Here is a 14,072-nt window from a genome sequence, read left to right as displayed (position 1 = left end):
CAATCAGGGTGATTGCAAGTTTTAAGATCTTTGATCTTACACAACTTCCCAGTGCTTCCTTCATCAATTTATGAATTTAAGAAGAACTTAGCACCTGCTTTCAAAATATGAAAGACAATTTCCACGTTGCCACCCATCTCCCATTTAGTTCTCCCAAGTTCAAATAGTTCTCCCTTCTTTGCAGCGTCTGATTTTTGCATTACAAAATATGAATGCTAAAGGAACAAACTCCATTCTTTCCCTACATATTTAGGGCATTTTAGACAGCAGGTGACAGTCAGATACATACCCCAGTGAAATAAACATTAAGGCTTCAGTTTTTTACACTTCTTAATTCTCAAAAATGTTTAAACAGTAACCTAAATCACAATAATCTCTAAAATAAGTAACAGAGTATATAATGTCTTATGAAAGGTACTGACATGTCCTGAAGTAGTAGATGCCAATAGTTTTGAATAGGTTAACGAACTGTATCTAAATTTGGTTTTGAAAACTCTCTATATTCCTTACACATATTAGCTCATCCTTCTGGTATTTTAAAATTCAAATAGACCCAGTTAAAAAAATGGCAGAACACATTTGAGTAAATTTCAAACCTATTAAAAATTCATATGCTTAAAATCTACTCACAAGCCCATACACTTTAAGTAGTTTCTGCATGTCTCGCTCTGGCTAACCTTCTACACCACAATAGTGAAGTAAACCATCCTGCTGGAGAACCAAGACGTAAAAACCTCATCAGAGGAAATGAATGACACTAGAATATGGCTGAATATGCAAAAGGAGGGGCATTCAAAAGGACTAGAAGTCTACAAACATCTGATCATAAGTAGAAGGTCAATTAAAGAAAAACTACAACAGCAAGAACAGAAATACTTAGGGCCACTGTATGATAAATACAGGGATGTTCGTCCAGGAAAAAAACTGATTGCTTTGTCTGACACAGTGCAGAGTACTCTGTTACTGCCAGACAGCTCCAGCTGTAGCAATATTGCATCAACAGAACCATATGAATTCTGAAAATGCAATATAAATACACTAGGGGTTCTCATATTCACCAGCTACCTGTAATCGCAACACACATAGTCCAATATTGCCTTATTTAAGCAACTTGCTTCAATCATTTTCTCCTTTCTTTTTAAAACACATCTCTCTTCCCAAGAAGTCTTTCTTGCAAAAAGACAATGGCAGCTGGACTTTCTAGATTATACAATCACAGAATGACAGGAGTTGGAAGAGGCCTCTGCAGACCATCTAGTCCAACTCCCCTGACAGAGCAAGATCACTTAGAGGTTACACAGGGCAGCGTCGAGGTGGGTTTTGAGTATCTCCAGAGAAAGAGACTCCACAACCTCTCTGAGCTGCCTGTGCCAATGCTCTGCCAACTTCACAGTAAAGAAGTTCCTCCTCATGTTTAGGTGGACCTTCCTATATTCAAGTTTATGCCCGTTGCCTCTTGTCCTGTCACTAGGCACCACTGAAAAACATTGAAACACTGAAGAACACTGAAAAAAGTCTGACCCTATCCTCCTGACACCCACCCCTCAAGTATATGTAAGTGTAGATAAAACTCCCTCTCAGTCTTCTCTAGGCTAAAAAGTCCCAAGTCCCTCAGCTTCTCTTCATAAGAGAGATGTTCTAGTCCCCTAATCATCCATGTAGCCCTGTTTTTTACACTCTCTAGCTGCTCCCTGTCCTCATTGAATTGGGAAGCCCAGAAATGCACACAGTATTCCAGATGAGGCCTCTCCAGGGCAGCGTAGAGGGGGAGGATAGCTTTCCCTCAACCTTCTAGCCACACTCTTCTTGATATGCCCCAGGATGCCACTGGCTTTCCTGGCCACAAGGGCACTCTGCTGGCTTGTGCTTAACCTGTTGTCCACCAGGACTCCCAGTTTTTTTTTCCACAGAGCTGCTTTTCAGCAGGTCTGCCCCTAACCTGTACTGGTGCAAAGGAGTTATTCCTCCCTAGGTGCAGGACCCTACACTTGCCCTTGTTGAATTTCTTGAGATTACTCTTTCCAACTTCTGTCCAGATGCTTCTGGCAAGCAGAATTTATATGTGACTGATGATGGTCAGGATGTATGTGAGTTATACCTGAAGTGAAAAGCAAAGGATGATGTAGGCTGCCATGTGTGGGCAGATACTAAATTCATGTGTCACAGGACAGGAAATGGTTAAGAAGAACACTTGCCAGACTCCCCTGCAGTCTACTCCTATGGGATAACCATGGGAAATTTAGACTAATTTCAACTCTGTTTCCCAGCTTTTCACGCAAAGGAACAGCCGTGATTTGGATGGGGATAAAGCCAGCTCTCTGTAGGCTGGATGTTGATAGGTTCATCTGCAGTGTTCTGCAACAGGCAGAGAGGGAAAAGAAACATGTTGTCCAGGATCAAGGACCGAGGAGGCCCAACATCCTTCCAGCATCCTTTTATATATGAGACTATTTCCATATTTCATCTATACAAACTATCATGTCATTCTGCTCACCTAATCAGTTACACATACACAGTAAGTGTTTTCTTACTGTAAGAAAGCCCTAGACTGGAATCACCAAGTTCTGATTCAAACGAAGCTTTCTTTAATATTTATACTGTATCAGCCATACTTCTATGCTAATTGAATAACTAGGAAGGGAAGTATTAGAATCAATTAAAAATCCAATAAATCTTGGCATATAATTCTATAGTTTATAACAAAACAGATAATATCATATTTTAAGTTAAATAAACTTAAAAACAAACAGAGCTGAATTTGCTTGTTAGCCCTCTCCCTCCTGTGGCTATATGTCTGTATTTTATATATACACAGACTGGAGAAAGCAGATCTCATTGGTCTTTTGGTTCTTGAAAACTATTGGTTCTTAAATGAATGGTTGCATCAACTGCTCAATAGGAAAAACTAAAGTGTCAGAATGATTAAGGATGTAGATACATATTTCAGAGAAAGTAATATTTTGGAGAATGAAAGAAAGCACAAAAGATTTTAACAGTCCTAACTTTTAAGTTATCCCTCTTCTATCACGTCGTTTAAAAAACAGAGCTGCATCTTGCCTAATATTTGGGATGTCAAAACTCTAATGCATGTTCAAAATAAAGATCAATTTACTAATCTAGTAACCAGAGGAGACACCTGAGATGGCTTACTTTTTTTTCCCCAATGATTAACTTTTCTAATATATAAATAGTTTTTGAAGTTCAGGATTTTTTTGCCCCTAAGTTAATACCTGAATCAAAAGAATGAAGTAGCTTCTTCACTTCCTTTCATCTCCATGAAGGTCTGTTGTGCGCAGAGGCATAGTTCCACAGACCATAGTGTGGTGCCCCCCTTTTGGAAGACACTGTGGTTCTGGTTAGGAAAAAAACCCAGTGCAGAAAGGCAAGAGTGGAGCCATTGCTTTTTTCTTAGCTGGGTGCTATCACAACAGAGGCCAGAGTTCCGTATCTTGTACAGGATTTATACCCACAACTGCTTGTTAAATGCATTTAGATAACATCTTCCAAATGAAATGCCTCTGGGAACTCAAAGGGTGCAAAGATTTATTTATCAAGTTTGGACAAAGAGATGACACTTAGATGCTGCTGTAAATAAAATCACTGGCAGGTCTGTGCAGGTGTAACAAGCTGAACTTGTTCAGAGTAAATTTTTTTTACACTGTTCAGAGTTTATTTTACTAAGCAAAAGCTTAGGTGCCTAGGAATTGATGGAGATGGTTGCTCAGAGAATAGATTTGATGGTTACACTCCTTTCATAACTTTGAGTGTGGTGTACTTAAGTTCATTAAGGGGCTAGTGGTAGAAATGAGAGCAGAGTCCAGATGTCATGGATCTTTGCCTAATGATCTAGTCAGTTGCCACTAGCTTTCCATTCTGTTCAAAGTACATAAACATTAATTAAACTATTAAAGACATATGTAAAAAATTCTCCAGGTCCATAGGATGTAAATCCTGTGACTAAAATCCTAATCTACAAATGCAATTCACCTCTACTTTCTTTTGGGTTTTACTTTTCCATGTTCAAACTGCTGATATGCCAGAACAGAACCCTAATCTATGCCATTGTCTCTGTATGACCTTTAATTTCAATCAATACACAACCAAGAGCAATGAGAATATGCAAAAATGAAACCAAGAGGGATTTTCCTGTATGTATAGAAACAATTCTTTCCAGCATTTTTCACAATCTCATATATACCAGGTGTAGCAGCACGTCATCAGTATTTGTTACAAGATCAATGGAAATCCCAAAACCATAAGTACTACTTAACACTACTAGCACTCTGCTTCCCACTCCTGCATTATGTTGTAGATAATCTTGCTTAGTACACTACACTTCAGCATTCATTGAGTAAAAATCCACACTAAGTAAGCTGTCAAACTTAATTGAACTGCTCTGCAAAAAGTATCTTTCATATAGGAAATGCCTCAGAAGCATGAAAGAAAGCACTATACCTCTCTGTTTTTCTGTAACCATTGTTGAAATTATCAAAAATGGTCACCCAATTTAAGGAAGAAAGCAAAATCAACACAGTTTCTTCTGATTTGAAAAGGGTACACAGAGGGTACTTTACCTGCAATTGTTAACATTATTTCTTCCCACAGCATTAGAGAGGTTGAAAGGTCCCACATGATTGATTTCTACGACTTGTATACAGCCAGTGAAATTGTAGACAGGTCCAGGTACCTACAAAGAAGAAAATGCACAGTTCTTTTGCTTGCTGCAATTGTGATCATTCTTTAAAATAATTATGTTTCTGCAAAAGATTTGTGACATAATTTGTCCCTACTCCTGAAGAACTCTCCCATACTCCATTTTTTCTCTAATGAAATTCTATTTAAAAAGAATTGAATGGGAAAAGAAATTACAGTAAGATAAGCTTTGAAAAGTCTACTTCTAAGTGTACTACTTCCCTGCTCAAAAGACATTTTGTGCCATTAATCATGTTTCAAAGATGCCTAAGGCCCTATTAAAAATGGGAAACACGGTAGGGGCACTGAAAAAACAGGAAAACAAATTGTTATGCATATCTCACCATCTAAACATGTAACACTGGCACAGTATGTTGACAGATGTTATAATATATAAACAAACCACAAAAAATGTTGCAACTGAGTCTTTATAGACTGGACTGTGACAAGTTCTTGGTCACATCAGAACACATGTACCTGGCTTTGGAGCTGCAAACAGGTAAGATTTCAGAGTTAATATAATAAATTTCCTGCCAAAACAGGAAAAAAGTACTTCAAGGGCTGTCCATGAAGATCAAAGTCATTGATACACTTGAATGAGGACTTGGAAGAATACTCAGGAAGAAAATACACTAATAGTGTAAGAGGCTATGCCCTATGCACCTAAATGACTGTTGGTCATAAGTCTATAGAAGGAGAAGCAAGTCTTGGCTTGGTCCTTAGCACTGGACTGTTGCTATCAATGACCGTGAAGTCAGGTTTAGATACCTGCAGGTTTAGATACCTGAAGAAACAAACCAATGAAAGTCATCAAGGTCATCATTTTGCACAGGAGCACTACATAAAAACCAAGTAACTTTTTAAAAGGAAATTCAAAGGAAGGTCCCAAAGGGTAAAGCACAGGCAGATGAATACTTAAAACAAGTTATCAGAGGTTCACAGAAAATGTAAATAAACTGATAGAGGGGAAAAAAAAGGCTTTAGAACCCCTTAAAACCAAAAATGTTTAAATAGCAAGGTAAAAAAAGTTTATAATGGCTAAAAAGGTATCCTTTAAAAGTTGAGGTCATGTCCAAATGAAGGGAAATAGAAAGTTAGATAAACACTGGCAGTAAAACCCAATAAAGCAGGCCAGCTAGAGAAGGCAAAAAAAAAACCCCATCTTCAGGAACAATTTGCTAAAAGCATAATGGTGATCATTAAATGTTTGTTAAAACCTAACAGGAGCAGTAAGACTGCCAGAAAGGCTACAGGGCCAATTCACTGTCACAATATAAAAGGGTTGTTCAAAGGGGTAAGGCTCTAGCAGGAAATGTAAATGAGCCCACCGAACCAAAATTTCATGTAGAAATGCTATGGGAGGTTCCCATGCCAGTATTCCTCTTTAGAAGGAAAATATCAGTGATCTCTCTCAAATTGAATTATTGCTTGAATATGTTTTAAAATAAGTTAACAAAATGAACAGTAGAAAAATAATATAAAATAAATAAAATATAAAATCCAGACAGTCTCTGCCCAAAAATGCCACAGGAAGTTACTATGGTCATCACTTAAAATGGCATCCAAACCACAGTAATGCTGCATGTGGATTTTTAGGTTTTGGGTTTGTTTGCTTTAGGTTTGGGTTGTTCTGTTGTTTTTTGGGAGGTTTTAATGCTTTGGGAAAGGGTAACAAAACTAAGGAATTTAAGGGCACACCTCGAACTATGGATTGGTAAGTACCAGTTCCACTCCAGACAAACCATTAAGAACTACATTACAGAACAGAATTTAAATATACATAGATGAACATAATGTACCGGGGAATAGCTGAGGTTGTTTCTGAAAAGGGAAATTGTAGCTCACAGGAGGAACACTGAATATGTGAACACGGATGCCTTGGCACATAGCCTTTGATTTTCAAAAGGCTTTTAACAAGTTTCTGTGCTAAAAGATTCTGAAGTAACTCAGTCAACCTGGGATAACAAGGCAGGCCTTCAATAAATTAGGAGAATGGTTAAAATAGAAGCAAAAAACATGTGAATAAATAGTGACCTTTCTCAATATCGAGAGCCCCCAGAAATTCCCTCAGCAATCTGCGTTAGGGTCTGTGCTCTTAGGCATATTGATGGGTGGCTCACTGTGTCCTCCATTACTCAGGGCAGCAAATCCAAAAACCTTCTTCTCTGAGGTTTTCACAATATGCTAAAACCTCACAACATGCAAAAACTGTAAGGTATGTAAGGATGATGGTAAACACAAGTTACTGAACACAGTGATTACACAGACTAGGATTCTTTATCCGGGAAAACCCACCATCAAGGAGACTTAGAACAGAGTAGTGTGAAGATGAATAAAAGAGTTTTAAGACTTTCTCACAATGCAGGATCAAAAGGACATTAAATTACATAAATCAGTGCAAAGATGAAAGCAAGCTAAAGGGCATCCTTTTTGTAATACTCAAAATTAAGATGTGGAACTTTGCCACAGGTTGTTGTGGATGATATAAGTCTAAATGGGGTCAAAATTGGTCAAATTAACGGGAAGACATTTTTTACAAAGCAGTCTTCCTTATCTCTTTTTTATTAAATGTCATAAAAAGAATGATGACCTCTAGTCTGTATATTTTGCCTTCTTCCTTAACAGACAGTAAACCATGTTTAATATTGTGATGGCTTTTTGCTCTGTCCAGAGCCCTGAGGTAAAACCACCTGCCCTTTTATTGAAAGGAATAAGAGACTTTGTAAGACTGAAATATTTTAAAATGAGGTTTTACTAGAACTCAAAATACTAAATTAGAACATGACAACCATTTAATAGAGTTCTGATGTACTGGGTGAGACAGATAAATCTCCTACCTCCCCCCTCTGTCTTTGCAGAGACTGCCATTTCCTCTAACCCTACCTTTTAATAAGTTCAGTGACTTTGGTGTAAAAGCATTCGGTGTTCCAGATGCACGAAGCTGCTTCTGGGTCCCAAGGAAAATTTTCCCTCTGCCATCACTTCTGCAAGGTTTAAGTAAGCACTGTTGCCCTGCGTTCAGCTAGGACAGAGTTAATTTTCTCTTTAGCAGCTGGTGTAGTGCATGTTTGGATGAGAACAGTGCTGAAAACACACAGAAGGTTTAGCTGGTGCCAAGCAGTCAAGGACTATTCAGCTTTTCATGATGCCCTGCTAATGAGAAGATGGGGGGTGGGGGGAAGTGCAGGGAGGTGCCCAGGAAGCTGGGAGGGACACAGCCAGTTCAGGTGACCCAAACTGACCAAAGGGGCTATTCTTTATCAATGACATCATGCTCAGCATAAAGGGGGGCTGGCGGGGGAGGAGCGCATGACTCCAGGACATGCAGTTTGGGGATGGTCCAGCTTCAGGATGGCTCTGAGTTGTATGGCCTGAGTTGTGCAGTTTGTTGAGAAACTGCATTGGGTATCACCAGTTCTGTGTGTTTTGCTGTAAAGTCCTACTATTGTTATTTCTTTCTCTGCTGTCCCAGTAAACAGTCCTTATCCCAATCCTTTTTTGCTTTTGGGTTTGGTTTTTTTTTGTTTCCCCCCCTCAGCCTCATTTTCCCCCTGTGGGTGAAAGCAGGAGAGTGGCTGTGTGGTTGGTGCTTCAACTGCTGGCTGGGGCAGAACCACTGACAACCCTGTTGCTCTCAGGAAGACCCTCCTTTCCTCCATCAGGTTTTCTGCCTGGGGCTGCCAAGAGTGGCTCACACCTTCTACAGAAAGGAAAGATCTCTTCCTCCCAACAAAGAGGTACCCTGCAGAAGCATGGCATGGGTGGAGCAGGGCGAATTGCTTTCTTCTGCGCTGTTCAACAGCTCTGAAACACAACACACTGCACCAGGCCACACACAGCAAACAAAATGATCTGGCCTCCCGACCCATGGGAGGGCTCAAAGAAGTTCATTAACAGTTCACGGTTTATTTGCTTAGCAACAAAGGCTTAAGGGCAGTTCAGACTTTAAAACAGATATATTACTACACTGCACAATGTGGAAAGTGATGTAACTGTTTAAGGTGGCATTTGAAGTCAGTAAAACGGGCAGGCCGGCTCTTTGTGTAGCGACCAAGTTTTAGAGGATTGCGCTGAGGCTTCATGGAGCTTAGAAAGAAACAAAACCCTCATTCAAGGACTGTGTGTGGACAATCACCTTCTCAAAGTTACACTTTGGATACTGAGAGAACAGTATCATTGGTATGCCATGATGGCTGACACAGACTATTGATACGGATTATGGACGACAGAGGACTCTCTCTCTTCCACATCATTCCTTTACCAGTCTCTGGCAAGCAACTAGGAAGTAAGCATAATGGACTGCCAAGTGTGACAGTCCTGCTGCCATTATCATGACAAATTATACCAGGTAATCTTTGAAAAATGTATTGTCCTATGAAGTTTTACATTTTACTTTTATATTATAAGAGACGCTTGTTACTCTTTTCTTCCTGTCTTTTATAAATAGTAAAATTATTTTCAAATTAACAGGACTCAGGCTCTCTTGCAAATCTAGTGTTAACACTGACAGAAACAGTTAGAGTTATGAGATGGAAATGACATGGGATCCATAACGCTGACAAAAATATCCCCAACTGAACAGCATTGTAATATTTGCTGATAAAATCAACTTGGAACAGTTCTGCTGCTGCTTCTTTCTCTTACCCTCCTAGAAGTTTCAGCAAAACTTAATTATGATTGTTCCAGTCACACCATATATGTTTTTCAACAAAATCCCTCATTGTTGGGATTATAAAAAAACAAATAAAAACATAGAAAACAAAATGAATCAGTAAATGCAAAGGTCAGATACAATATAGTTTTAACAATTACAACAGCTACAGTACCTAGTTAAGTTCATTCAAGACTCTGAATGTCAGGTTGGTATAGGGAAAATTCACTGTGGCAACCTATGATCCATTTTGCACACTGAACAGCAAATTGGTTTGGGAATAAACATTTCTCTGCATATTCCCCCAAACACTATTATCAGTGAGTATTTTTACAACGTTTCTTTCCCCCCCAAAAAACCCTATACTGATTCAGCTCCCAATAATTTATCTTACATTGCTACATGTGTATTTTGAACATAATACACACCTCTAAAATCATATTAAAATACTTACTTTGTTGTTGTGTAATTATAACTACATCATAAACACTTTGGTCAAACAATTACTTGCCTTTGAACTGCTACGCTATCTATACAAAAATTCATGTCTTCTTAGAGATATCTAGGAATCAGGGCTATTGACACAAATAATCACAAGTAAGCAGCTTTTGTTCTGCTATTTTTGAGAAGAGATACTCGTTTGTGATTAGGAGAGTATTAAAACGTAGACTTCACATGTAGTTGGGTTTCCTCCCATTTACAAAAATACATTAATATGCTGACAAACTGTAATGCTTAAATTGCCTGAAAATGTCAGGGTCATAGCAACACCAGAAATTTAATTTAATACAATTCACTATTCAGAAACTATGCAGATATGTTTGACATATAGTAACCATGCTCTTTAAATGCCCTTTATACTTGACAAAAATGAGTACAGATACTTACCTGGTAGGAAAAGTTCACACATATATGCCAAACCATTTATTAACATCCCTTACTGACTAGCCTAAATTAGAGCTGCTGTTAGGTAGAATTAACCTAGAACTGAGTTCCCAGTGAAATGAGCAGCCTGTCATTTCACTACAAAGTCATAAATAATATGAGGTTTTGGCTTATGATCAGAGCATGTATAAAAAAATTGTCATTAACTCAAAAGAAAATAAGCACAGCACAATCTTTCCTTATTTGTCTCTGCTCAAGATACATTTCATTTATCTAAAAAATTCTCAATACAGATATCACAGTGTACCAGGATACATGATTCACTAGCCTCTCACAGATTTGTGATTCCTGTCTGATTTTAGAGTCTGATTTATATAACTCTTTGCAAAAGATTCTGAAACTTTTCAAATGGCAGTATTTTAAACATCAACAAAATGGTCCAGGCATGCATTCCTGAACACTCAAATGACATTTTTATTTATATTTACTAACAACATGATGAACAGTTTGGAAACTAATATATAAATCCAGGATAAAAATCAACCTTGAGATAAGTTTCTCTACTCCAGTTCTGGTTCTTGCTGGCGATTAAACCATATTAAATAGAATCACAGAATCATCAAGGTTGGAAAAAGACCAAGTCCTACTGTCAGCCCTACACCTCGGTAACCTCTAAACCATCTCCCAAAAGACCACATCTACCCATTTTTTGAACACCCCCAGGGATGGCAATTCCACCATATCCCCGGGCAGCCTCTGTGAATGCTTCACCACTCTTTTAGTGAAGAAATTTCTCCTAATACCCAATCTGAAGCTCCCCTGGTGCAACTTGAACCCCCTCCCTCTTGTCCTGTCACTAGTTATTAGGGAGAAGAGGCCAACACCTTCCTCACTACAACCTCCTTCCAGGCAGCTGTAGAGAGCAATAAGGTCTTCCCTCAGCCTCCTCTTCTCCAGGCTGAACAGGCCCAGCTTACTCAGCCTCTCCTCATAAAACCTGTTCTTCAGACCCCTAATCAGCCTAGCTGCCCTTCACTGCACCCTCTCCAGCACCTCAATGTCCTTCCTATACCATGGCACCCAAAACTGCACACAGTACTCAAGGTGCGGCCTCACCAGGGCTGAGTTCAAGGGGATGATCACCTTCCCAGCCCTGCTGGTCACACTGTTCCTGATACAGGCCAGGATGCTGGTGGCCTTCTTGGCCACCTGGACACAATGGTTATAATGAATTCTGAAATTAGGCAAGTTCTACTCTCAACTCTTTACATAATGGCCAACAGTAACAGATTTGACTAATCATCTCAGTTTTAACCTGCTCAAAACCTACTACAACTGAACTTCAATATCAAACCAACTAGAATTTTTTTCCAGAAAACAAAAAATCATCTCTATTTCAAAAAAGCCTAAATTCAACAGGTGGTGGTCCTTCCCCCTTAATGAAGAATTTGTTCTTCAATAAATGTCATTTTACAACGCATCTTCCAGGGTTAGATACTGAATAAAATACAGAACAAAAGAAAACTATACAGACTGTTGTCATTTCCTGTTCCAAATGGAGGGACAGATGACTCAAACTCATTGATTCCCTTTGTTGGAATTTAAGTGAGACAACACTAAAGGTCCATACAAAAATATTAACTTTAATAGGAACATAAGAGATCAAATGTACTATTTGTGTTGGCACCCTCACAATAAGCTCAATCAGAGCTATGTGGCTTTATGGGGAACCAAGGTAGGCTTCGCATCACTCAGCAGCTTTCAGAGAAAGACTAGAGAGCGAGCGAGCAAGACTTTGCAGGAACCAAGGTCAGCCTTGCTTTAATTTGCAGCTTTTGTTATTTAGCCACTTTGAGGGAAAAGATAAAGAGAGGTAAGGAGAAGAGAAAGAGAAAGAGAGAGAGAGAGAGAGAGAGAGAGGGAGAGAGAGAGAGAGAGAGGGGTATCACCAGTCCTGGATCCGGTGTTGGTCCTGCCAACAGGGGAGGACCAACTTCAGTGTGAAGTGCCACTGTCCACGGCTGTCTTTTCTGCATTTGCATAACCTCTATCTCATCTCCTCCTCTTAGGTAAACTAGCAGGCAAGCTCAGGAGAGAGAAGTTTTGAGTCAGTGCGTTTCTTGGGTAGGTGGTCATAGTCTCCTACCGCTGCCTTTACCTTTTACCCAGTTATCATGGTTTTTGCTTAATTAGTGCTCAGGCAATCCCTTTTCTCATGGTTTGTAAATGTTTAAGACATATTTAGTTTGCTTTGGGGATCTTCATTCCTGAAGCACAAGCAAGTTCCTCTTTTAGCTTCCATATATTCCAAACAGTCCTTGTGAGGGTGGCAAAAAGGACAAAAGGGAAATGGGAACTCCAAACCACCTTAAAGCTCTAGTTGTCTCCTGCAATTACCAAAATAGCACCAAGGCAAACAGAACATGCTTAATCCAACAGAACTTTATTCTGCCTTTGGACTCCATCTAGTGAGCAGCAAAATTTACCTGCATTCCAGGCAATATGCTATAGATAGGACATGTATTTTTTCAGTCTCTTCGAGACAGCTAATTTTCATGGATTTGTTGGAAATCAGTATTAGTCAATCAGATGCCACCTTGACATAAAACACAATGTTAACACTTTTGTTCTTGACTATTTAAACTTTTAAAACATCAATTAATGACAACTAAAACTTTTGTATCTTGATCTAGTGGAGATGTCCCTGCTTACTGCAGGGGGGTTGAACTAGATGACCTTTAAAGGTCCCTTCCAAGCCAATGCATTCTATAATTCTATGATTTTAATGTCGATAGTTCAAGTGTAACAGACAACGTTACACTTTGTATAGCCACTAACTACAGAGAATGCACTTTCCTTTGACAAGTGTTGCTGGAGTAGACAGTGGCGGGGAGGTGGGTGTTGATGCTGTTTGCTGCACTACTTTCTAACATTTACTTTTTTAATACTTTTCCTCCTCAGTTTCATTTTTAATCCACATGCATTTTTATTGTTAGATAATGTAGTATAAACCATTTTTTATTAGAGTTTAACGACATTTCAAAATGCATAGGAAAATGAAAAGTGGTATTGGTTCTGGAAACAAAAGTAATAAAAGAAAACATTTAAAATGGGAGAAGAAATATTGTTTCACCTTCTGTACTAGTATTAGTAAAGAAACAGTAAGGAAAAAAGGGAAAGCATACTGGTAAAATTGCCTACATGCCACTGCATATAAAATAAAGTGGATGAAACACAAAGGAACTGAAATCTCAGTTCCTGACCAGTACTGGTCAGGAAATGAAACACTTTATTAGCCTATGTATAATATAAAAGTTTCATTTAATTAGTATGTTAATACATGGTTTTACACTAAAATGGTGATTCTGTACTTAACATCCTAAAATAATTTTAATTCAGTTATACTAACCCAACTAAAACGGGCTAAGAACTAAGTTAAATCAAGATTATTTTTCCCCCCACATAGCTGTTTCCACTGAAATGTTTAAAACATTTTTTGCTATTATCCTCAATCAGCATTTATCATATATGCCATGGACAATGAACACTATCACAAGACTTTCGTGAAACAAGAATGATACATCATAATAAAAATGACAAAAGAGGGGGGGAAATGGTGTCCCCAAACTGCCTAGGGTGCTACATGTTTTCACTTCTGCTCCTCATTTCTCATTTGTTCTTGCAAAACTTGCTACCCTGATAGTTGTGCTGCTGTGGGAAACCAACAAATCAGTTCTTCCAGTCTCCTGTACTGTATGTAGGGCAAGGAACTGAGACTCTTCTCACATTGGATCTGTGAGCGGACCAGTATAACATGTCCTGGACTGCTGTGCTTTACGGTGGG

The 14,072-nt window shown here is 38.8% G+C and overlaps 1 protein-coding gene across 1 annotated transcript in view; it reads right to left on the bottom strand.

The window, feature by feature from the left end:
- The window catches only part of EYS (eyes shut homolog), a gene marked incomplete at both ends in the record, with an annotated part of 784,773 nt that overhangs the window by 227,860 nt on the left and 542,841 nt on the right, over window positions 1-14,072 (bottom strand). The window contains one exon of the mRNA XM_084261159.1: window positions 4,575-4,687. Coding sequence (XP_084117285.1) covers window positions 4,575-4,687 — 113 coding nt within the window. The remainder of the gene's footprint in view (window positions 1-4,574; window positions 4,688-14,072) is intronic.

Source organism: Gallinula chloropus (assembly GCF_964237585.1).
Source record: "Gallinula chloropus genome assembly, chromosome: 3".
Classification (NCBI taxonomy): Eukaryota; Metazoa; Chordata; class Aves; order Gruiformes; family Rallidae; genus Gallinula; species Gallinula chloropus.
This window is presented reverse-complemented; position numbering and strand designations above follow the sequence as displayed.